Source organism: Schistocerca serialis, chromosome 1 (assembly GCF_023864345.2).
Source record: "Schistocerca serialis cubense isolate TAMUIC-IGC-003099 chromosome 1, iqSchSeri2.2, whole genome shotgun sequence".
Lineage (NCBI taxonomy): Eukaryota > Metazoa > Arthropoda > Insecta > Orthoptera > Acrididae > Schistocerca > Schistocerca serialis.
Window position 1 is genome coordinate 765,022,727 of NC_064638.1, and position 27,091 is coordinate 765,049,817.

At 41.3% G+C, this 27,091-nt stretch overlaps 1 protein-coding gene across 1 annotated transcript in view; it reads right to left on the reverse strand.

The window, feature by feature from the left end:
* LOC126431019 (putative odorant receptor 85e) overlaps nucleotides 1–27,091 on the reverse strand; it is an 81,224-nt gene that overhangs the window by 20,342 nt on the left and 33,791 nt on the right. The window contains exons 3-4 of the mRNA XM_050090431.1: nucleotides 23,155–23,254; nucleotides 16,905–17,009 (exon numbers count right to left, since the gene is read on the reverse strand). Coding sequence (XP_049946388.1) covers nucleotides 16,905–17,009; nucleotides 23,155–23,254 — 205 coding nt within the window. The remainder of the gene's footprint in view (nucleotides 1–16,904; nucleotides 17,010–23,154; nucleotides 23,255–27,091) is intronic.

The window sequence follows — 27,091 nt, forward strand, 5'->3', positions numbered from 1 at the left end:
AGGAACGTCATAGACAGCACATCACTTGGAGAACAAACAGGTTTTCGGAAAGGAAGGTCCTACCCAGATAACCGTTTCTCATTAAAACAAATTATGGAAACGGAAGAGACTGCAAGTGAAAAACCTACATAGTTCTTATACACTACAGTGAAACTTTTGATAATGCGCATAGAGGAAAGCTATGGAATATTATGGAAGACTGGAGGATACCACTACATCTGATCGAAGGTATCCGACGTCTACACACAGGAACACACAGAACTGTAAACCTAGAATCAAGTAATATCGCCCAAGGAAATATTAATAAAGATGTGAGACGGAGGTGTATTTCACCGATACTTCTTAATTTATATTCAGAAGACATTGTGTGGGAACGGAAAAAAGGGTTTATGAAATTTAGTATGGAGTACACCTTTAAAGGAAGAAATTTTATCAAAACTCCTTTGTTTGCTAAGGACTAGGTTGTAGCTACGAATAACGAAGGACAATTACAGAGAGTGCTACATGAATTGTATAAAATATCTAAATTACATACTTTTTAAGCATATAGACAAATAAAATCGAGTCCGTGGTATTGCATCTTTCACCGACACATTTGAGGACAAAACTATTAAACACGGTAGCACCTTCAATTTCTTGACTTATCATATGTGAGTGAAGTGAATATTGGAAAAAGCTTGAGATATTCAATAGAACGCCCAGGGGAAGAGTATGAAAGGGGAAAATGTTAAAATTTTATGATGTTATTGTAGTTCCCTGTGGATTATAAGGAAGTGAAAAATGGGTAATGAACTCTAGAACGCATCAGCCGAGATGAGATATCTCTATGAGATATCGCAGTATACTATTACGTACATAGGTTACCACACTACTGTACACCTTTCGCCTTTTCTCCTCCCCATCTCTCATCTATACTTTTAGCCAGTTTTCTTTCAGTTAACATACTACAAACTCTAATTACGTTCTGATTTCTGTATATGGGACGCATTAAAGTTTGACCTGAGCTTGGTATGATGGCACCCTGTCGGATTTCAAATTTTATGATAGTGCCCGGGCCTTCAGATGAATTTTGTGTCAGGTTTACGCCATATGGAGGCTGCTGTGATACTGCTATATGTTTTGCTGGTTTTCGCCATATGTTTGTGCCCACCCCCTTTATTTATATCAACTAGATAACTATCTTAATCCCTGCCATCTATCAGTTTTAACTTTAGGGTAGTATAGAGATGACTGTGGCACCTGTAAGTTTTTCCCACGTGTATGTATTGCCTCTTTTAAGTAAGTTAACAGGAACGAGTAGATTATGATTTTATACTACAACAATATGCATATTGTTTTTGGGACACGATTCGTTGTAGTTCTGTACATTAAAAAGGTTATTTTTACGTTTTAAGGATGGCTTTTAAGAGTTGTGCTTTTTGAATATACTGATATGATTATGTTGTGTTTAAGAGTGTGTAGAACATCAGTCCCATTCCCCCTCCTGGTACCGGCACTGATATTCCAACGATCATGTAGCTCATATTGCAGTGTTGCTTTGTAAATATATCTGAAGTGGTTTTGGTAAATGTTAATGTTATTTTATGTATTTACATGAGGAGTTCATGTGACATAACGTTATCGGCAATAAAAAACACAACACAGTGCGGTAAAGTGAACGTCAGCAGCACTATGTATTTTCAGTTTGTAGCCGCATCACGTAATGCGATGACTGCGATGTATGGCCAGATATATCTTGTAATATTTCATCGATGACATGTGATTTAGAGGTGCTGTATATTTGTCGCCTAAAAGCAATGCTTCACAAATGTGTCTTAATTTTTATGTTTTTCACTTTATGCCCTCCACTATATGATCGACGTATTTTGTTGATCTTCAGTTCATGTTTGCACTTGGTAATGGCTATAAGGCTGAAATAGAGATAGTAAATGTCTACTTAAACGTACAGTCAAATGGCAGAAATTTCATTCAAAAAGTTCTTCATGATGTGGTCTTCAATCAAGGAAAAATATTTAGCTCAGCAATAAATTCCGCATTGCGTAAATTACTCTGATGATGTCATTTTACTCAAATAATCCATACAGGAGTACATCGCAAATTTAAGGGCTTCATTCAGTAAATTAAAACAGCTTGGTCTACAAATGCAGCTTACGGAAATGTCATTTTCAAGAGGAATATCTAATACTTATATCAGGTATGTCTACAGTAGATAAATTAGTGCAATAGGTCTGCATTACAGTGAATGTCAGCTTATTAAAACTGTGATACATTAAACAGATAGTCATTTGTTGGTGAAATCAGTGGCTAGAGAATCTTCATATCGCAAACTACAGAAACTACACATACTTTTAAAAAATTGAAAAAGAAAGGTGGTGCTTCTCGCACAGCCTAGAGCATGAACCGAAGATTCAGGACACTGAATTCACTAAGGCCGCTGCCGTGCCTATTAATTTTTAATTCTGGGAAAGAACTCGTGCTCACAACAATGTATAGTCGTGACAGTTAGTGCCAAGTCGTGATAGCACGTAAAACCGTCAAAGGGTCGCAGCAGCCGATTGCATTCGCCGCCAAAAAGGAAAATTTCCGCATAACACAGGACGTGAACCAAGGCTCCTCAACAGTCACACAGTCAGAGGATCAGAAAGAAAGAAAGAAAGAAAGAAAGAAGCCTCAGCGTGGAATAAATCGTAGAAAGACATTTCCTTCGCATTCGAAGGTAGAGAAGCTAGCACGCGTGTTTATAGTAAATAAGAAAGTGTAACTAATGCAACACTTTTTCTCTGGAAATAGATTGGTTTTATTCGGGATTTCAATACACGATTTTATTCCCCAGCCTTTCAGCTACAAAACCCTATTTTCAACATAAACTCCTTTCAATTGCACGACCTTATGCCATCTTACTGGCAGGACCTGTATGCTTGCATGATACCACTCCACTGATCTATGGTGGAGCCAACACCTTACTACACAGTAACCTCCCCTTCATCCACGCACTGCTTCCCACTCAGTGCAATCTTCATTGGGTTGGGTGGTTGGTTGGTTTAGGGAAGGAGACCAGACAGCGTGGTCATTGGTCTCATCGGGTGAGGGAAGGATGGGGAAAGAAGCCGGCCGTGCCCTTTCAGAGGAACCATCCCGGCATTTGCCTGGAGTGATTTAGGGAAATCACGGAAAACCTAAATCAGGATGGCCGGACGCGGGATTGAACCGTCGTCCTCCCGAATGCAATCTTCATTGGGCCTGCCATATAAACGTGCTGTATAATGGATGAGGGAGAACATTCCAATGAAGTTTTGTGAGCTCCTCTCGGGCTCCCAAACTTATTTGAGGGGTTGTGCTGTCATGGAGAAGCAGAATTAGATTCTTGCGGCTACGAACTCAATGTCCTGAGGGTAGCACAATACAGAGCTGTTGCACCATGAGGGAGGACATCAAATAGAATAGCCTCTTCAGAGTCCCAGAAGACCGTCGCCATGACTTTACCGGGGGAGGGTGCGGCTTTGAACTTTTTCTTCGGACGAGAGATGGTGTGGCACCACTCCAATGGTTGCCTTTTTGTTTCCGGCTCGAAGTGATGAACCCATGCTTCATCATCGGTGACAATGTTCGATAATAAATTGTCACCGTCAGTCTCATAGCGTGCAAGTAAACTCCTCATGGACGGTCCTATGTTGCTTTTTATGATCTTCTTTTAGGCGGCGAGTAACCCTGTGGGCACACACCTTTGAGTACCACGACTGGTGTGCAAGTGTCGGCACTACGGACAGCCGTCCAGTTCCTCAACAACGTGTCTTATTGCTATTCGTCGATCACCTCGAATGAAAGTGTTCATACGTTCCAATATTGATGGAGTTACAACTGTGTGCGGACGGCCGGCAAGCGGGGTATTGGACAGGTTTGCGCGACGTTGTTGCGATGACGATAGACGCCTTCGCACAGCAACTCAAAATGCCCTTGTTCACTCCCAGGTCTCCGTAGGCATGCTGCAAGCGTCTATGAATATCTGCGATGCTTTGGTTTTCCGTCAAGAGGAACTCAATGACAGCACTCTGCTTGGAACGCAGCTCCCTTACAGACGCCATTTTGAAAGCTGCGTGTAGCGCTGCCTCCTATTGGAACTTCATGAAATAACAGGGGTTGAAGCGGAGATGTTCCACGCATGCCCCACAACAAATTCCACGGTTTTCCAACCGAAATTGGTATAGCCTTACTTACTGAACGCCTCGCGTAATATAGGGAAGGCGCCTGATTTTACCGCTTTACTGTGAGTACATGGATCGCATCTGCGCTCTTGGACATTAGTATTGTAACATCATGAAGGAGCATGCGGGGAGCGTAAAATTTGCATGAAGTGTGTTACTTGCTTGGATTTGCGCAGCGCAGCAGCACAAAGTAGGCAGGAGTAACGTCATCTACAGTACTTTCTGCGTACAAGGAAACCACGCAGCAACTTTCAGTCAGAAATCATATTTGAATCTTAGTCGTTTGTGAGAAGATCCGGCCTGCCGCTGTGACACAGCGGTTCTAGGCGCTTCAGTTCGGAATAGAGATGGGCAAACTCGTTCATCCTTGGAAACTAGTTCACTGCTGATCGTTCTTTTTTGGGAACCGTTCATTTTTTCTCGTTTACCGTTCATTTGTGCTTGGTATATGGTTCTTATGAAAAACGGAAAACTAGTAGTGTAAGTGACTGAAGGATGGAGGGCACCAAGAGGGGGCACTTGCCTCCCCCTGGAGTATAGAGTTTCATTCATTACAGAGTTCTCACACACTTTTAAAAGTAATTTCTGTGATTCTGCAGAACCTGTCGTTTAGCCAACCGTAGCCTTGTGTGGCTGATCGCAGGGAAATAATATAGGGTGGTGCACGGAAAACCGGCCCCGAGTACAGACTGCTCGCCAATTACGGACGATGTGTTGCCCGTTACGAGCAGATACAACAAACAGACAAACATGAAGAAATAACAAGCTAATGCAAGCAAAAATTGCGAAACAATCGATGACGATGTGTAGAGAGCTGGAGAAGAGAACATGAAAAGCTCACGCGACGCGCATGGGCTATAGCTCACGTACTCTTGTAAACCTGTTGGTGCCTGTTTCCCAACTTAATAGACCACAAGTGTCTTGTATAAAATTCTTCGTTTCGACTTCCACTACATAGCTATGCTACGTTGTTAACAATAATCGTTTACATCCTATATATATTTCACGTTGTCTCTGAGTTCGTAGGCGAAGTAGAGTCTTTATGGAAGCATAAAATAAAATGTGGTTTTCTGATACGTGCGTCACACGCTTAGTAAAAATTAGGTTTTTATGTTGCATTATTAACGTTAATGCAGCAATAATAATAATAGTAATAATAAAGTTCGCAGTAATAAAGTTTTTGGTTTGAAAGCTCCTTCTCAACAAATGTTTTTGAGATAATAAGTAAATATGATTTTATGGCAATCTATGTCTTTTTCAAATGGAAAGCTCCTACTGAGCCAAAATGACCCACAAGCCACCTTTTATTTGTTTTTTTTTTCGAAGAAACCAAACTAGAAGGTAATGCAAATTGGAAACGACCATACTTAAAAATAATTAGAGCCTTCCTAAATGTAATGTTTTGTATATGAAAGATACACGAAAATCGTTTTATATGAATTTTATTACACTAAAAATTAAGCAAATTATTCAAAGTTAGCTGCTAAATCAAGTTGATGAAACCAAAAAATGTATTAATAACAAAAAAATTTTCCTTGCTATAAGTATGTCTTCTGCTGTTCATCGATATAATGAAGTGACCTGATATGCCCTTTTGTTACCTGAAAAGACGTAACTATTACATACAACGTAATTTTTATGTAATTTACGTAACTATAAAATACTTTTTGAGTACCGGTCCTGGACGTTGAATAGCCAGAACCAAGTGCAAGAACAGTTTGGAACACATGTAAAATAGGCGAGCGCACTGAACGAAACCAACAACTGGATACTGAACTAACTAGGAGCAGTCGGCAGTGGAACTGAGACAGGTGATCATTCGAAAAACGACGAGTGCGGCCGAGGGAGACCGAGACTGAGACGACCACGCGACCGAGGCTGGAACGAGAACTGCCGAAGTGACCGCCGCGACCGAATTAACTAGAGAACTATGAACCGATCGTTCCTCGTTCCCGGGAACTATAAGTAGACCGCCAAGACCGAAGTTAACTATGAACCGATCGGTCCTTGGAATTCGTTCCTCGGTCCTTTCGTTCATCTTGGTAAACCGTTCCTTTGCACCCGTTCGTTCGCGAACTACCCATCTCTGGTCCGGTACCGCGCTGCTGCTACGGTCGCAGGTTCGAATCCTGCCTCGGGCATGGTTTTGTGTGATGTCCTTAGGTTAGTTAGGTTTAAGTAGATCTAAGTCTAGGTGACTGATGACCTCAGATGTTAAGTCCCATAGTGCTCAGAGCCTTTTGAACCATTTTTGAGAAGCTCCTGTTATCCGTCGCGTGACAAGGAGAAACCTTGATATTCACGTGTTGGATTTCGACAGGCACAGGTTCGTGGCCCATCGAGAGTGTGATTTAACGTTCCTCTGCAGTCTTGACCCCAGTGGTCAGGATCCCACCAGTGGCCGGCGTATATGGAATCTATTCCCTCAGAGTCTTGCAGGATATTAGCAGCTCCGCAGGACTAGCCCATTTTTGTTTTGGAATTCAAGCTCACTCTGCAGTTCGCTGCTTCTGTATCTTTTGCGTGTTGTTTTGGTGCTGACAGGGTTCGCGAGTGTGACGTCCAGTTCTGCAGTGACTTTTCAAGCTGACGTTCTCTTATTTGGCACAGTCCTCTTCAGTGATCGTCTCTCACTGTCATACAACTTAGCGGATGATTTTTTCCCGTTTTCCCCGGTCTTGGTGTAAATCTTCGATACGATGCCTTTAGAATCATCAAACACTTCGGTTACCTCGATTACGGATGCACCCAGCGCATGAACGACAACAATTCGTTCACGTTCGAATTCACTTAGTTCCAACACAATGCTCTCACAACTACACATAACACTGTTCTGGCCCCGACTGGCACTTCCAACCTCTGAGCACACTGCACGGATGCCATTCTGGGTCAAATGCAACAGCGCAGCCTGCAAGCTTGGCTGTCGTCTTCATTTCTGCTCAAGCACACATTTGTCGTGGTGTTTCCATATTTTTGTTCAACCCTGAACATGTGTGTGTGTGTGTGTGTGTGTGATAGAGAGAGAGAGAGAGAGAGAGAGAGAGAGAGAGAGAGAGAGAGAGAGAGAGAGAGCGGCTAAGTGTGTCTGAGAGCAACAGAGAAAAATCATGAGATCATGAGTTACGTTAAGCTGGAATCGGGAATCACTGTCAATTTATTGATTGATTAATGTAATTGCGAATTCTAAATAGTTTGCTGTTATATAACTATCCACATTTTATACTGAATGTGGAACTGAGCTATACCTTGCATAACTGGCAAAATGTAAGTAGTGATATGAGGTTAGCTGCACTAATAATCATAATCTGGAAACGATTTAGTTAGTTAAACTAACTATCCGCTTTTTATATAACTGAAAATTTTATATATATTTCGTGTGGGAGAAACTCTTAACAAAACTGCAGCGACATGCATTAGGCCATTGTGCGCATGTTTGCATACAGTTGATGACTTTTATATTGACAGCTGTCTACGATTGTCATAACTTTGGACTGGTATTGGTTCGACTATAGTTGGCCAACAAGAATGGCGATGTAAAAGAACAACGGAGAAGTACAACATCTGCATCTATACATCTACACTTTAGGTGTCTGCCAGAGAATACTGCTAGTATTACTATCTCGCTCCCCTGCCCCCTTTCCCTCTCACATTGGCGAATGGCTTATGAGAAAAAATGATTATCGCTAAAGTTCCTATGACGCCTAATTGCTCTAGTTTTCTCGTCGGTGTCATTTCGCTAGACACATGTAGCTGGAAGTAATATGTTGTCCGACTACTCTCGAACTTTCAATACTGTACCTCTCCTTGATGCACAACACCTTTTTTGTAACGCCTGCCACTGAAGTTTGTTCAGTATCTTCACAATGCTATCGCGTAAACAATCCCGTAACGAAATACATTGCACTTAAAAAAAGTTGCACAAATAATCCAACATTCCACGTAACATCTTCACACTATGCTTTTTCCTTCTTTTTTCCTTTTCTAGAAAAACTTACCCCTAAGCTATGCATAGCACAATACTAACACCTCTTCGTCTTTCTGATCTCAGCCCGCATCTCGTGGTCGTGCGGTAGCGTTCTCGCTTCCCACGCCCGGGTTCCCGGGTTCGATTCCCGGCGGGGTCAGGGATTTTCTCTGCCTCGTGATGGCTGGGTGTTGTGTGCTGTCCTTAGGTTAGTTAGGTTTAAGTAGTTCTAAGTTCTAGGGGACTTATGACCACAGCAGTTGAGTCCCATAGTGCTCAGAGCCATTTGAACCATTCTTTCTGATCTCAACATCTAACTCAAACTCATTATAGAGGGATGCTGACTCAGTTCTTCAGGATAGCAAATGGGAAGTTGCGGTACAGAAAATGGCCCAGAGATCACCAATGTGTGTGTGTGTGTGTGTGTGTGTGTGTGTGTAGTGAGTGAAGTGTTATGAAACAATGTGTACATAGTGTATGCAGTGACTGGTAGGGAGATATGATTCAACAGTGTGACATTACATTATTTGATAAGTTATTTGCAAAAAAAAGTATTTTATACCCGGAGTAAATCTAATGGTTGTCTCTAACTAGAAGTCTGTAAGTGTATGTGTATACGAGTTAGCTTATTTTAAATTGGTCCGAACTTGTAAATACTTTGACATGTCCTATATCATTGTAAAAAGAGATCTACGGATGAATAAAGCTACCACCACCACCACCACCACCACCACCACCACCACCATTAGCTGAGCCACTTGTGTAAGGTCTTCAAAGATAACGGCTACTACTTCCAAGTGAATTAAATTTTTGTGCTTGAGTGATTTAAATTAATTGAAGTAGTAGGTTTACAAAACTCCAGCATATGTAAACCGTTCTGCATATTGTCAGGGAAGGAAACCAGCAACATACATCATGGATTACACACAAACATTTATTGGGTTTAAATGAAAGCCATCAGAACTGCTGCAAATGATAAATTTAATTTGGAAGTTCGCATTTCTCTCACATGGGACACAATTTCCCGATGTTGCATTACTATGTTGTTTGATATGTGATGTTGATCATTTCCTCTACGTACTTTAAAAAATAGTCGTTCTGTGGCACATGTGTAATAGTAGTACTTCTTTGAATGAAGCACTTAAGATAAGTTTTGTAAACTGTTTAATCTATAGAAAGACTTGTCACACGTTGCCACATTGATGTCTTTAACTAGTAACCAGAGACAGAAGTGAAAACTACAGAAAAATTCATATCTTCTGTAATCAAGGGTACCTGTGTCATAGCCGTAACTAGTAGCTTGAAATGCAGCCAATTAACAGCAGAGATACGATTTGCAGGTGCATTTTGAAGACAGTCATCGAACCCATTAAGTATCTGGACTTGATTGTGTGTGTGTGCGTGCGTGCGTGCGTGTGTGTGTGTGTGTGTGTGTGTGTGTGTGTGTGTGTGTGTGTGTGTGTGTGTGTGTAAACATCTCTATAGTTCTACTAATCTAATGAATCTGCCAAGACAGTGCGATGTAATCCAAGAGCTGGACGTTATGTTGTGTCGCTTGACCCAGCAATTATACGGCTGGCTTCGCAGCATCTATCTGTACACAACTGGCCATTAAAACTGCAGCACCAGAAATTTTAGTTACTGTCTTTATATTATAGTACGAAAAATACGTGATTTAATTTGTTGGTGATTTGACGGTACATAGGATGCAGTATGCAGAGCTCCAATCTCTGGCAGCAACAGTGGTTGTAGCCCAGCTAGCATCGAGTCGAGCGGCGCTTGGATGACGGATAAGGGTACCTCATTGAATGCTGCTGCACCTCTAAGCCAGAATTCACCGAGCGTAGTGGCTGGCGCGCGCTGGCTTTCCAGCCTCTCGGTAATCCACGGCCAGACGTTTTTAGTGGTTGAGAGAATGTGTCGGCTAGGGTAACAGCCCAATATTTCCTGTATCAAGGCGCGACAGGACAGCAAAGGCAACGTGATGTCTTGCTTTATTTTGTTGAAACATATCTTCACGGAGATCTTCGAAGATAGAGCACACCTACCGGCCTTAACGAGTGAGAAGTGTAACAGCCGTAGTTCAAATTACCGATGTGACTGAATTGTATACCCAATGACTGCATGACTTGTTGTACACTTCTACGTGGTCAAGTGAACACATAGTGAACAAGACGGAAACATGGCGGGGGTTCGGTGATGATTTGGGCAGCCATTTAGTGGTATTCCATAGACCTCGTGGGTGCTCTGCAGAGCTGTATCACTGCCAAGGCTTCTGTCGCCTCTTTGGCTGATCAGGTCCATTCCATGGCGCAATGTCTGTTCCCTAGTGGTGATGCCGTGTTCCAAGAGCAGCTGTTGACACAGCTCGCATCCTCCAAAAATGATTTTGTGAGCACGAGGATGAGATGTCGCAACTCTCCTGGTCACCACAGTCAACAGACCTCAATATTATTGACTTTTTGTGGTCTCCTTGAGAGATAAGAGCGAGTGATCCTCATCGTCGTTACCTGAACGTGCCATTATTTTGTCTTGAGCGGTGCCAGATTTCCATGAAAACCACGCAAGACATGTACACTATGTGATCAAAAGTATCCGGAGACCGCCAAAAATATACGTTTTTCATATTAGGTGCATTGTGCTGCAACCTACTGCCAGATACTCCATATAAGCGACCTCTGTTAGTAATTAGACATCGTGAGAGAGCAGAATGGGGCGCTCCGCGGAACTCACAGACTTCGAACGTATTCAGGTGACTGGGTGTCACTTGTGTCATACGTCTGTAAGCGAGATTTCCAGACTACTATCCACTCCTGGGTCCGTTGTTTCCGATGTGATAGTGAAGTGGAAACGTGAAGGGACACGTACAGCACACAAGCGTACAGGCCGACCTCGTCTGTTCACTGACAAAGACCTCCGACAGTTGAAGAGGGTCGTAATGTCCAATAGGCAGACATTTATCCAGACGATCACACAGGAATTCCAAACTGCATCATGATCCACTGCAAGCACTATGACTGTTAGGCGGGAGGTGAGAAAACTTGGATTTCATGGTCGAGCTGGGTGTTGTGTGATGTCCTTAGGTTAGTTAGGTTTAAGTAGTTCTAAGTTCTAGGGGACTGATGACCATAGCTGTTAAGTCCCATAGTGCTCACAACCATTTCATGGTCGAGCGGCTGCTCATAAGCCATGTATCACGCCGGTAAATGCCAAACGACGCCTCGCTTTGTGTAAGAAGCGTAAACATTGGATGATTGAACAGTGGGAAGACGTTGTGTGCAGGGACGAATCACGGTACTCAATGTGGCGATCCGATGGAAGGGTGTGGATATGCCCGGTGTAGTGCCAACAGTAAAATTCGAAGGCGTTGGTGTTTTGGTGTGGTCGTGTTTTTCTTGGATGTGACTTGTTATTTTGCGTGGCACTATCACAGCACAGGCCTATATTGATGTTTTAAGTGCCTTCTTGCTTCACACTATTGAAGAGAAATTCGGGGATGGCGATTGCATCTTTCAACACGATCCAGCACCTTCTCATAATGCACAGCCTGTGGTGCAGTGGTTACACGACAATAATATCCCTGTAATGGACTGTCCTGCACAGAGTCCTGACCTAAATCCTATAGAACACTTTTGGAATGTTTTGGAACGCCGATTTCGTGCCAGGCCTCACCGACCGACATCGATACCTCTCCTCTGTGCAGCACTCCGTGAAGAATGGGCTGGCATTCCCCAAGAAACCTTCCAGCACCTGATTGAACGTATACCTCCGAGAGTGGAAGCTGTCGTCAAGGCTGAGGGTGGGCCAACACCATACTGAATTCCAGCGTTACCGATGGAGGGCTGCACGAACTTTGTCATTTTCAGCCAGATGTCCGGATACTTTTGATAACATAGTGTATTTTATTTATCCGTTACGAGACGACTGGAAGCTGTTTTGAAGGCCAACGGTTTTCCTACATCTTATTAGACAAGGTAATGTGTTATGTGTTTGGTGCGACTGCAGTGCGCATACTCAAAAACAAAAAAAACAAAAATTAATAATTCGGCCATTGTCGGCATTATAATTACATTACCAACTCTTTGAACTTGTTACCTGTAAATACATAACCTCTGGTTTTGTCAGTTCATACCACGTAAAGTAGAACATGTGATGTAAAGACAATCTGGAAATTGGGAAAGTAGTCTGTGACCATTGAAACACATTCACATTTCTATTTAGTTATCGAACAAAAGCAGCCACACCACTAGAATGTTTTAAGGGACTGAAATAAAACAGAAGGTTTTTAGAATTCTTTTAGTAGACAAAGTTACAGTTCTCTACGAAAATCTTATGCATAAAAGTATGTCAGAAAATTTGAAAGGCTCCAATTGATTGTCGAAATACGTAGAGCAAATAAAAGTGACTCGTTACAATTATTTGTATTTTTCAATTGACTTTTTTTTCTTTAACAGAAATTGCTTGGTTTGTAGTTCTTATTGATGTTCACAAATATCTTCCCACCAACAGTTTCAAATAATCAACTGAATTTCTAAACCAGCAACTGTTTCCATTCCAATTTTTCCAGATTTCTACCACAAGATTTTCAGGCCAGTTCTTGAGTACAAAGACATAAGAGAAGTTACATTGAGTATCTGCTCTGATCAGTGATATTAATGTATATGAAAGTGTAAACGATAACATTTACATCACAGTCGGCTGTGTATGGGTTTCTTCTTTAAAAAACACGCTTTTCAGATGGCATTTTTTAAAAATTAATCTAATTAACTCTGTTTGAAATCAGGGTTTTATTTTGGGTTTAACGAAAACATTTCAGTTTTAGTCTCATTTTTCGATCTCTTTCTTGGTATAAATCTAGTTATTCTTCGCCATCCTTAGCAATAACTACAGCCCAGTCGCGCACGGTACGATCACTGACAATAAATGAGTTTGCCTGCTTTCTCAGAAGCAGAAAGAGGCGTTATCTGATGATGCATTTTTTGCTCTCTCTGTTGACGATCTGTAACTTCACTTTTTCGTCTACACAAATTACGTTCAGAAAGAGAGTGAGATATTTATTATAAACTGTACTTACTATCAAGAGCTGCTGATAAAATCTCTTTATTTAACAGCTATTTGCGATCATCAGACCATCATCGGGTTCATAAAATCGTTGACAGCATCATATTAGCCGTTGTAATACCATTAACGCCCGATAAAAAGTTGACTGACTGTTGATGTAGCGTGATCGAGTGCACCGACTGGCAGTTTCTCATTGACGACGTAATTTACGGTACTATGTTACCTGGCGCCAACGGCTTTATAGCGCATGATATTATGCTGTAAATGTTTCTATGAAACTCATGATGGTCTGTGGACTGAAAATGGCTGTTAAATAAAGAAATTTTATCAATAGCTCTTGGTGGTAAACTTGACGTTTTCCAAATATTTACCAGCTGTCTCCTCCTTGGGAGAAAGTTGGTAATCAAATTGGACAATTTCGCTAGCAGGTTCTTCAAGCTTGTACCAATCTTCGATTTCTTCGTTATCGTTGAATTCAACGCGGCAAGTATCAAGTGTGATTCCACGCATACACTTACACTATATAAACGCAGGTCTAAAAGTTTAAATAACAATTTGCACATCATGGGCAGTTAACCTAAGACAGGGAAGTCCTGTGTGCCATCTCCCTCGCGTAAACTTTGTTACATGTTTTTAACTGTGTATGTGTTGTATCCTCTGAAGAGGAGGTTGGAGACCAGCCTAGCTTTTATCTAAACCAGCGTGGAGACGACGCTCAGGCAGGCCGGTGTATCAGACCAATTTAGAGGAAAAAAGTGCTATTACTAGAAGCATTTCTTTTTACAAAATCAGCCTAGTCTACATGAAATCATAGTAATATTTTTAACGAGAATTTTTCAGTTTAAATCACGTTTCTCGATATTCATCTCGATAAAAATTTATTCTCCCCCATCGTTAAGACACCACGAAGATCCAAAGGGGTATGGATCGCCTCTTTGACTCAGAAACAAGCTCGCTGAGCGTTGAGCTTGGTAAGCAGATTAATTGCGCTCTATCTGTGTACTCCTTGCTCTCACAGGCTTGTGATTCAGTGGAAAGCAGTGGACAGGAATCACAACTTTTCAGTTGTGCCTTGAAGCGCTTCAGACAATGATGACACCCTCAGCAGCATTGAATGTAGTACAATGTGACATTTCAAGACTTTTGCAAACGTCCCGAATGCCTAACATTGTTCGTTGCAAGCGAGTCCAAGATAGAGAAAAAATAACCACTCCACAACAGGAAGGAAGCTGACCTTAACTGTGAAATTCAATTATTTAAGAATTGTGGATTCCCGCAAAGGATGCGCATGAGGCTCAGAAGTGTAAGCATCCCAGATACTCTGTAGTGAGTTCCCCGTTCACAACCATAGCAGGAAGGTGTCCGGGTACAGAAGAGCCAGCAACCTCAAGACTGAGCCACGAGTGAACGGAGTTATGTTCACGCAAACTCTGTTTCATTTTACGGTAACGTCAGTCATTTCTGGAGGGAGAGAAGTAGGTTTCATAAATGCAGGACCACCGCAGAAAGGAACCGGTTTGGTGGTAGAGTATTTCTGTTGTGGAGAAGCATCTCATTGACTTTACGCGCGGCATTTCACGTCTCCGTTGAAGGTCGGAAGCAGAGAGTTAAGTGCCACAACGACACATGCGGCTCTTCAGACGCCCAGACTGTGCGCTTCCTCTAGTTTACACCTGGGTCCAGTTGTAAATGAACAACTTACAGGTGAGGATATTTGTATAATGGCCGACGGGGATCTCCGGATATGAATCCTATAGGCCGTGTCTTACATGCATTGCGGAGAGGAGCTGCACACATTCAGTTGTCAACTGGGAGTCCCCCAAATCTCCTCATGATTCCTGTTCGCGGATCGGCTGCCGAGAGAGCTTTCAAACACTCACATGGAACACGCAACGTTTCTGCTAAATTTGTAAACCAGAGTTGTTTCGTTATTCTGGAGGAGATATACCGATTTCTTAGCTTAAAAAAGCTTTCGGTTGCACAGTTTTTGCATCGATGTATTTAGAATAATTATGCACGCCAAATTCCGTATGATGAAGTTTAATTTGCTTAGGAAATCCGTTCGGAATTTTCTATTATGGATAAGCTTTGGCCTGCTGCACAAGAATGAATAGAGTGCTGCACAAGTCCAAAGTTTGTAAATATAGAAATTTAGTCTCTTTCACGTGGAAAATAGCACAACTTGATATTCCACAGATTATTCTATAAATCATAGCTGTTCCAAATCCGTTGCCCAAATACTGCTCTTACAAGACTGCCGCTTCACCGCACTGGTTTTGAAATCTTCCATAATTGTCTTCTTGCAGCATCTAGATCTCACCCTTACGTTTCAAGACACGAATTTTTGATGGACTGTACGAAAACAAAAATCTCACAAATGCTTTCAGATTGGTATAAGTCTCAAACGAAGTTATTGAAAAACATACTCAGTAATAATATTTTCTAAATTAGAATTAAAAGAAACAGTCTGAAAATATGAAAGATCCTAGCCGAGGAAACCATTTCACGAATTACTGAAAGCAGAAGAAGAAGCATATCTGCTCAGAATCATTACACAAAAATCATTAATCGACAATTAAGAAATCTGCAGTTCCTAAAAACTGAGTTTATGAATATATCATTAAAGAAGAACCTAATAAATAATTCCAATAGATAACGTTATACGTGGAAAACTAGCGAGAAGATTCAGTGCAGCAGAGACTTTCGCGAGCAAAAGAAAATTCACTTTAACATTGATCTACTTAATTAAATTAAATGAAAACTTTTTCATAAGAAGTAATTACGACACATTTGAAATGAAACTAATGTTCTTTTCTATCTCTTATTCATAATCCAAATATTGTAGGTACCCATACAAACAAAATATGATAAGAACATTCTTAGAAAAGAAAATATTGCTTCACTCAGTTGAAATGATTTGAGATACGTCTATTATATTAAATATCCATTTCAGCTGAACAACTGAAAAAGATGTCGTGTATTCAATGAATAGCCAAAGGATCGCTATCGAATTATTGGTAATATTTCAGTTTCGCAATAAAAACATGTTCAGAGGTTTCAGAAGATTATTTGTGTCAGTCATCTTTTGGATTCAGATATAAAAACATTTCATACAGATTAACTAACGTTCTCAAAATCAGTTGGCAGCATTTATGCCGCAAAAGATTCTTTTACGTTGTCCATAAATCTGTTAACTGAGAATAATTACGCTACTGTGTGTTCTGTTTTTATATTCTTTGAGACTACTTGGTTAACATTTTCCTCTTTGATTAACTTTTGTTTCTTTTGTCTTCCTACTGCATGGTCAGCATTCTTTTATTAAACGTTACTCACTGTTTATAATATAAGATGACATTAGTAGTGACCAACTGTTTTGTGCTCGTTTATTTCTATCTCTAATAATATATGGGAAAGCAAACACATTTTCTGTAATAATCGTTTTAATTGCTGCTGCTGTGTATAGCTACGCCCTCCTATAATATAAGAAGACATTAGTGGCGACCAGTTGTTTTGGCTCGTTTATCACTAGTTCTAATATTATATGGAAAAGCGTATATCTTTTGTACAGTAATCATTTCAATTACTGATGCTCTGTATAGCAAGAGAATTTTGTACGAGAGTACATCATACCTGGGAAATTAACTTTACAGTTAGCGCGAGGAACACAAGAGTCATACCTTGGAAGTCAGCATGCTGCCACATATGGATATCACTCCGTTGGTGATGAAGTAAATGAGAAAGAACGCCAGCATCTCAAGGAACTCAATGTCCACTGATGTAATCTGTCACAAAAAGAAATACAAGGTATTTTTCTCATTTATTGTTCATATTTTGTTCGAACGGTTTCTGTAGATAATAATGATTCAAATCACTGCCAATACTCTTAAGAAATCTGTCTTTCTCTGACAACCAAAGACTTCTGATGTAGGGGGAATTTGTTTTATTCCGTCCGAGAGTGTATCACCGAAATTTATTGGAAATCACTAAGAGTAATCCCGACTGCAGTTGATGTGATGGGTTCAGGCCTCCAGAATCGCGGTGTCCACGCTTAGAGAGAGTATTTAGCAACTACGAGCGTGGGAAGCATAAATAACGTCCTGAAAACCACCTCAGTGGCATTAACATTTTTTAGTTTAAATATTTCCCATCCCTCGCGTTACTGTCTGACAACGACACACTATCAGAGCCTGAAGGTTTTTTCCCAACGACTTCTTTTTTTTAGAAAGAAGCCGTAGTGTAAACTTTTTTCTACGCGGAGATACGACAGCGTCTTTGAAAATATTCTGTCACTGGAAAAGCTCCAGTGCAGGCTCAGACTAGTGTGCTTGAAATGTTGAATGATAAGGAAGGAAACAAACTTATTTAGATCCTAGAATATATTTTTTTCCCTTGCATTAGTCACGAAATCTTAAGGATTTGTGAACATGAATTCTGATTGTCTTCCTTCTCCTACTCGGCCTTATCCTTCAATCACATATTTCATTTTCTATTGGAGCCCTGCGGTAGAATTTGTCGATCTCTTATTCACATACTGTCTTGAGATGAGATATTATTTTGGGAATTTGCTAGGCAGATGAGTTACGGAATGAGGTTCTCCGCAAAACCAACGAGGAAAGAAACGTCTGGAGAACGCTGACAAGAAACATCGACAGGGTAACAGGGCATCTGTTAACACAACAGGAAAAAACTTCTTTGGTGCTAGAGGAAGCAAAATAGGTGAAAGCTATAGAGGAAGACAGACGTTGGAATATATTCCGAAACTAATACAGAACATTGGGTGACAGTGCTGTCCTGAGAAGAAGTTCTTCTCAGTAGAGGAATTCATGGTGGGCCGCAACATACCAGTCATAAGACTAGAATTGATAAAGGAAGTACGGTTACAAAGCACATGGCAATATTCGTGCTGAAATGTTTCATAGTACGTGACAGAAATTACGCACCACAGTCTCTCACACAGTTCCCTCTCACATATTCTTTTCTGTGTGCTGTGTCGGTAAGCCTCGACCACGGAAAGCTAAGTGACTTATTTTGTTGTGTTCCAGTCACAAATAGATTTTTTTTATTTCGTGCTTTCGTCGATGAACTGAAGTACGTCCTCAGTAACCTAAAGTTTCTTCGCTGATACTGTCTTTGCACCTATACTTTTCTGTCAAAGTTTTATGCCTGTCCCTTTTAGAGATGTCTAGTCTCCTTCTACTGAACTGCTTACTGTTTTATCCATTGTCACAGTATCTGCAGCCTTAGAGAACTTCAAACGCATCTCGTCATTCCTCAATACTTCAGTATCCCATTTCTTTCCACACTGATGCTTACGAATGATTTTCTTAAGCTCCTGTCTACTATTCATTATTACCAGATTATTATCTGGCTGTATATCTAGCCGTAAGTACGCTTACGACCGTGATGTAATCCAGCTGGAATTTTTAAGCGTCTCCGTGTCGCTTCTCTGCGATTTTGAGCAATATATTCTGCGTTACTAGCTAAAATATTTTGCAGAACTCAATTACTGTTTGTCCTCACTCTTTCCTACTACCCCAAGAGCTTATTCTCCTGCAGCTTTTTTTTTTCTCTTCCTTGCCCTACCAGCACGTTCCAATTCCCCTTGATTATTGGATAACCCTATGTAACTGTGTTTTTCTCCTTGTGTTTTAAATGTTATTTTCTAAACCTTTGTGCCCCAGTAGTGTGAATAATAACAGTTACTCAATTCAAGCTTTGCTTTCTTGAATATGTAAGTAATATTTTCAAACTTACCTATTTCATATTAGGAAAGAAGGGAAATAAAATTTCCTTTTGAATAATGTTAGTTGAAACACACATACTAAATCTAACCTACATAAACCAAGAAACATGGACACGTAAACTGGAAGTGATTAAGTTTCCGAGATTTACGACTGTAAGGTGAATCACTTTAACGAATAAACCCCAGGTGTAGTCCCCCATCCCGTTTCCCTTATACTGTCACTGATAGAGGTATTCAAAATCCAAAATATCTTGACGGAAGCCTTCCCTTCCTTTCCCGACTTTGACCGGATGTTCGCCTTGAACTAGTCTAGGTGATCGTCGAGAATATTAGCACCTTGTATCTCATTAAATCGTTGTTTTTCAATACAGTCTTATCCAGTTGCGCATGATTTGGATCTTATGATTGTCGAAAAGGCTCTAAACAACTGCTACAAACCAATTCCGAGAAATTTGCTCATTCTCAGAGAGTATCCGTTCTATGATCATCTTTATCCGACGTCCCACAGAAAGAAAAGCTTTGACTTTTGCCTCGTCCAGTTTGGGAAAGATGCCTAGCAGGTATCCAATGGCTGCTGAGCAATTTTTCAGACATCTAACAAACGTTTTATTAGGCGAAACTTGATGCATAATAATGGCGTCGGCACCTGTTTTTGGATCTACCAGCGGTTTTGACTTGACATTATGTGGTGTCACCGCCAGACACCACACTTGCTAGGTGGTAGCCTTTAAATCGGCCGCGGTCCGGTAGTATACGTCGGACCCGCGTGTCGCCACTATCAGTGATTGCAGACCGAGCGCCGCCACACGGCAGGTCTAGAGAGACGTCCTAGCACTCGCCCCAGTTGTACAGCTGACTTTGCTAGCGATGGTTCACTGACAAATTACGCTCTCATTAGCCGAGACGATAGTTAGCATAGCCTTCAGCTACGTCATTTGCTACGACCTAGCAAGGCGCCATTATCATTTGCTATTTATCTTGTGATGCATGTACAGTCAGAGCGATGTTCACCAATTATGGATTAAAGGTAAGTATTCAAGAAGCTACGTACTTTACTTTGCTACTATAAATTCCCTTAACTGTTCCAGACCTCACGCCAGCCTGCGTGAGCTTAAACGCGTGCCTTTCGGCTTCACCTCACAGTGGCTTGGCTGTCTTGCCAAGTCACAACACATTATTTGATATTATTCCGCACCTCGGCATCCCTGGGGCGATATCCCACGTTAGCTTGGGGTCGAGCGGGACTAGCGTCTACCGTGGCTGTAGAACAACGTCGGACATCAGGAGAAAGACAACTGAAGGACTCACTTTTTACCCGGCCCTCAATCCAAAACGACATTGGCTCCACACATCGTGGTACTGAACAAGACGCTCCTCCAGCCTGTAATGGTGTTCAGGCTGTTGTATAGGTAACGCCGCTGGAAAACATATGAAGATGCTCCAAACTTTGGAAAATCGGGCGCTACTTGTGAAGTGCAATCTCCCGTCCGCGATCGTACACCAAACTGCTGGCGTTCAATGTCTCCGCGAACGCTTCCGCGAGACTACGCGATCTTTCTACAGAAAAACCGCAGGCCTTGGAAAACCAGAACATCAAGGCGTTTGGACACAAAATACATTTCCGAACGTCAGATAAATAGCCGCACTGCTATTTGGCAACGCCAGTTACCACTAGAATACACTGAAGAAATCGGATCGACAATAAAACAAACCAAAAGTGAAGAATAACAAGAAAGGGCGCTATAATAACAGCAGGAAAAACCGCAGATTGTTATGATCCAAGCGCCTGGAAACAAGCGTCTAGGTATGGCTAAGATTCATCTACATCTACATCTACATGATACTCCACAAGCCACCTAATGGTATCTGGTGGAGGATACTTTCGGTACCACTAACTGATCCACTCGCGAATAGTGCGTGGAAAGAATGATTGTCCGTAAGCCTATTGGTACTACTGTCGTGAGCATCTATGACAAGTGGTGAAGGACGGTGAATCACAATGTGAAGACCGAAGTCTTGCCTGCTGAATGAAGCCGGATAGATGGCAGTCTCTGGCGGATTTGAAGACAGAGTACAACTCTGGTGCCGGCAAAAGTGTTTTGGAGCACATCTTTCAGTGCACAATGGCTGAACGTGAGGCTCCGCAGCATACAACCCACAAGAGTTGTCATATTGACTCTACGACATCCTTAATTACGATTGCATGGACATAGGACCAGCGAGACTGGACGGTGGCACAATGGAAACTCGTCCCCTGCTCGAATAAAACTCGTTTCTTTCCACACCAAGTCAATAGCCGTGTCCGGGACACTGTCGTCCAGGCGAAAAGCTTTCCGAATCATTCACTGTGCCAGGTATGCACTCTGATGTTGGACATTCACCTGGACGTCCTTAGAACCTGTGATAGTGACCGGAGGCACCATAAAAGATGAGGGCTACGTAACCATCATTATAGTCCACCTGCATCATTTCAAGTTTTTTATCTTTGGCGATGGCATTGGAACTGTTCGAGTCACAAGGGCAAAGATATGTTAAAAGGTTTGTAAATCATGGTAGTAAACTCTCGTTGATATCTTGCCCACTAAAATGGCACGATCTGAATTTTGTATAGCACATCTGTCGAAAAATCAAGCGGCAGCTCCGGTCTCACGATTCAGATGCCGGTAACCTACAGGAATTGCCTCTACACAAAGAAGAGGTGCCACACACCTCCGGAAACCTACCAATGAGTTGTCGAATCATTGCCACGCAGAATCGCAATTGTAATTCGTTTCACATCTGGACCCACACGTTACTAACCAGGTGGCTTATCACTTAATAAATATGTTCTGTATTAAGATGCTACCACCAATCGCGGCCGAAGACTTCCGGCATAAGAGGCCACCCTCATTCTGCCAACGTCCTTGCCAAAGAGGGCGGAGGAGCGGACAGAGGTTCTGAGCACTCCTTTAGCCTTGCTTTGGGAAACTGCTTTTAAATGCGAAATAATTAGCAATGATCAACAGCAAGAGAATACAGAAGCTAATGCAAACCTCTGCATTAAAGACACAATGTTTATCCACAGAGCATATGTCCGGCAAGTGAAAAACTGTCCACTGGCAAAAGATATCAGCTTGCCCACATATCGCCAAGATTGTTGGGACTATGCTGCAGAAGTTTCGCTGAGAGGCTCTTACACATAATCCATACAACTACTATCTCTCCCCGTGTGATTTCCATAGTTTTAAAGCGTGAAGAGAGACATTAGAGGCCGTCGATTAGCCTCGGACGAAAAGGTGCGTGCCCGGGGACATTCATGGTTCTATAGGTAACCACAAACATTTTTGCATGAAGACAATGGCATTGTTGTATGACAGTGGGATAGATGTATTAATAGTTATGGCTGTAACTTGTGAAATAATAAATGGATTACTTACTTTTTCTTCATATGTCTCGTTTTCATTTGATTACCCTTTATATTTAAGTTTGATTGTCAAAGCTTCATTATTTTCCAGCATCTTAAATCACAAGATATCACTTATATGGCTGAACACACAACATTTTCTGTGAAAGTAAGTTTAAGTTTGGATAGAAAATGTTATTTTTGTTCGTAGTGTTATATTTACTTTATGTGATTATGAAGTTATGATTGATTCTTCTTAAGAAATGTCGCAAGAGAGCTAATGAGATTTAAAATTGTTGTTATTATGCTTAGTTTTGCGAATAGTTTCCTACATAATGTTAGAAGGTGTACACAACAAAATATTATTCTTATAGCACGTTTCTTTGCAATGAATAGGTTGTATCTATATGTTGAAATGCATCAGAAAATTATTTGTTATTAATAAATGTAATAGTGCAAAGCAAACAAATTTTCTGATCCTTTTATAAAAAATCACATGTAAAGCAAATATGACACACTATCAGTAATTTTACCTATTAAACGAAGATTAATAAAAAAAACCATATGTTGTTATTTGTATTCCAGCAGACTGCTTTACTTCCACTTACGTTTATTGCATTAGCACATAATATATCCACAATGAATTCTGCGTTGTGAAAATCCCAAATAGGAAAATATAAAATAGGTATGTCAGCGTAGGTATTTAGCGGAAATTACAGGCGCCTGTCTTCTATGAAGAGTGAACTGCAAAGTTAACAAAATTCGCAAACAGAAACTACAGTTGCCTGTGCTGAATACTTACGGTTAGTAAGGCAAACATGATGAGACACATGACCGCCATCATTGGAAGGAAAACCCAAAGCATGATAATATAGTACACGTCTTCTAGCTCTTTAATGTACCTGTGAAGTAAAAGAAACTTTTCTACATCTATCAGCTTAACAATAAGAAATAGAGAAAAAGTAGAAATTACAATAGTAAATTTTAGTAAATACCGAGATGTGATGGCTGCCTTGACCAACATTCTTATATGGTCCTCTTTCAACAGTCACAACTTCATCCTATTGTAATTACAACTGTCATCGCATGAAAATTTTATGTTTGATATGATCTATGTAACTTTAAAATCCATAAAAATCTAACGTGTCTCACAGATCGCTAATAACACTTGATGCCACTCAAGTATCCCAGCAAGTTACCATCGCGAACCTAAAAGTTCAGTCCTCCTAACAAGCGACACATCACGGAATCTTCCCCATGCAACTACCCAGATAGCTGTCAGATATTCTCCAATTTATTCATGTAACTCAATGGCAGAAGGTGATGTAAATAACATGTAGTTTTTGTGTAAATGACGTCGCGATCAGACGATTGTGCGAGAGATGTATTCAGCATATGCTTTTTGTGTGTGTGTGTGTGTGTGTGTGTGTGTGTGTGGGCGCGCGCGCGCGCGCACGGCCGAGCGCTCGCGCGCGAACGTGCTCGCTCTGGGGGTGGGGAGGGGTGATGGGCCGGCGGGACGGGGAAGGAGGGGTTTAGTGTGTGGACGAGCGTCGAAATGTGTTTCATCTAAACCAGGCTTAAACCGTCGGCACACGGACCGTGCTGCCGAACGTTAACGTTGAGCGTGCCAAGTTCAACGTGCTGTTGAACGCTCAGGAATGATGCGACTTGTGCATACGGTACGTGGACCCCAACGTGGTATACGCGATCGCAACGCACTCCAGCGACAGTTGAGGAACGTTTCTAGTTCGTTAATCACACTGTTTACTCAACGGGAGCGCGTAAAATTCCCACGTTAGCTCTATTAAAATGCACATTTCTTCCATCGTCCACGAAAAGTAAAGTACCATGTCCAATCAATAAGGACACAGGCTCATAAAAGTCCCATGACAAACAGTGCTTTACAAAATTGGAATACTTCTCCGCATAAGATAAACATTATTTCATCATTCCCACATTTTAGTAAAACCCCAAGGTCAGTCTTACTTGATCACTGTTTCTACCCAGTAGCAGAATCTTTGCAACATGTGAAATACGAAGCGTAAAAGAAGAAGGAGCAAAATATCGTTATACAAGTAGCGAAAGCTGTCCTTTAGATTAAGCCAATCGAACAAAGTCACCCCTCAAAAAAAGGTGAACTTGTATTTACATAACATCTAACATTATAGTCTATACTTACATTAAACTAATAATAAAGTATCTGAACCTAATAAAAACGTGAATGTTACGAAAAAAAATTGGTTGTGTCAGGACGCGAACCACCGCCGCAACAAAAAAAGTTCATTATTAAATAGTGACGCAATTCATTACGCTAAACCAACATCACAGCTTTTGTATCAAATCATAGTATCTTACCTCTCGCTAAAAACCTTAATCGCAGATATTTTACTAACTGAAATTTAATTATAACACATTGTACCAAGAACAATGCGTTTTGGCTGGATCTTCACTGTGTCGCTGCCTTCAAATAGCCTACTCTCATTATACGCAAGTTACAATAATTCTTTTGCCACGAATATGACATTTCTCGTTGTTTTATTGGTACGAATCACACAGTTAACAACCGGTTTTGCAGTGATTCTCAATTTTCTGGTGCTCGGAACGGCATATATACACATAGGCTTGAAATGAATGCCAATATGGCGCCTTACAACTCTGTACTGAAGGGAGACTGCGTGTTTATGTCGTAGGTGGCGTTGTGCCATGCCATTGGTCAACGCTCAGACGCACGCTCAGAATATCTGACATGCCAAATATTGCTCTGCACGTTCGGAAAGACTCCCGAGCGTGCTATTCCATGCTGTGACGTCAGAAACTCGGAACGCTCAACGCTCAACGTTCGGATGCACGGTCCGTGTGCCGACGGCATTAGAAATTTCTCATTGGCTAATGTTAGTTGATCCATTAAACCCAGAAATACTGAATAGTAGGTGATTAGTAGTTCTTCGACATATGGAATATTTTTATCTTCAGAATATCTGGGGTCATTCGAAAGGACGATGATTAGCGTACATATAATTTCGATACTCCTTGCAATGTATGTGAGGTAAATACAAGCTATGATTTTGCAACTTCTAACTACAATACGTCAAATCTTTCTTAACATGAGCCGGCCGCGGTGGCCGAGCGCTTCTAGGCGCTTCAGTCCGGAACCGCGCGACTGCTACGGTCGCAGGTTCGAATCCTGTCTCGGGCATGGTTGTGTGGGACGTCCTTAGGTTAGTTAGATTTAAGTAGTTCTAAGTTCTATGGGACTGATGACCTCAGAGCTATTTTTTAACCACCTTAACATGAAAAAATGCTACACATCAATTGAGATAATAATCCACAGTCACAAAGTGACATCTGTTGTGAAGTAAGGAAGTTTAACAGAATCATTGCTGTTCGTGTTGGACTTTAATTACTTAGGGGGTAGACCTTCTGAACGTGTTGGGATTAACTATGAGGACGGATCAGCTCATAAGAGATCCATCTCGATAACATAAATCCCTGTGACGAAACTGCTCTTAATACCGAAAAACTGTAAGGTACGCACTTGCGAATCGTGAAAATTTAGTGATCTTTCACTGGATGACTAACGAGTCACAGCTAGTGACAGCCGGTGTCATGCGAGTTGAAACAGATAATATGCAGAAATATGAAGTGAAAGTTTTATGTCAATTAGGTTGTTGGGAAAGAAACTAACAGGCGCCGATTTATTAATAGGATGCTTGGAGAGCTGTTCACGAATGACTTGTGGGCAAAACTTGTACAACCAACAATTGAATTCATGGTATCCATATCAAGTCAGACTGACATGAGTGCAATTAACGTTGATGGGTGACGAGCTTGCTTCTGTAAATAGAGATATAACAGAATTGCTGGAACACATTAGCTGTTTGACGTTTCAAGAAGACGTATTTTAACAACGACCTTCTTGGAAAACTGAGTGGTTCAGCCTCATTTCATGCAGCCCACATGACGTATCCGTCATGTATTTCTTTCTTTATGACAATGCTTGGCCGTACACTGCAAATGTAAGACGACACTCCCATAGTGTTTTCTCTAGGGAGTGTTTGACCACCCACCATACAGCCTGGACGTGGCTCCCTCAGATTTTCATCTATTCGCTCACATGAACCGCTGCCTACGAGGACAGCATTTCGACATGGGCAGCGAGCTGCAGACCAGCGTAGAGATTTGGCGGAAAACGTACACGGCTTCCATCTGTGACAAGAGTATTGGAACTTTGGTACCCCACTATGACAAATGCCTAAGTCGGAGTGGTTGCTATGTAGAGAAGTAGCTGGAAGGTGTAGCAACAAGTTGAAATAAAACTTTTTTTTTATTTTCGCAGTGGTTTACATTCCGCAACCACTCGGATGTTGAAAAAAAGTAGTCCTGATACTAATGAATGCGAAGAATCGCAGGGATAGCAAATGACTAATGACATCTCGCACAGAGGTCAGTCGTTCTTTCAACAGTCATTTTGTTTGTAGAACGTCAAGCAAATTAGATGGGAGAACAATGCAGGATAAGATGTACCAATTTTTTTATAGCAATGCAGTTTGTACGGATGTGGCTATAACATACACTGCTGGCAATTAAAATTTCAACACCAGGAAGGTTAGCAAATAACGAAATTTTACTCATACTTGTTGTTTGTTTACACTACAGTAGGAATAATTAGATTAATAGGTGAGTTGGGGGGTACGGAGGGTGTGAAATTCATTACACAAAGCTGCTACCTCTGGCAG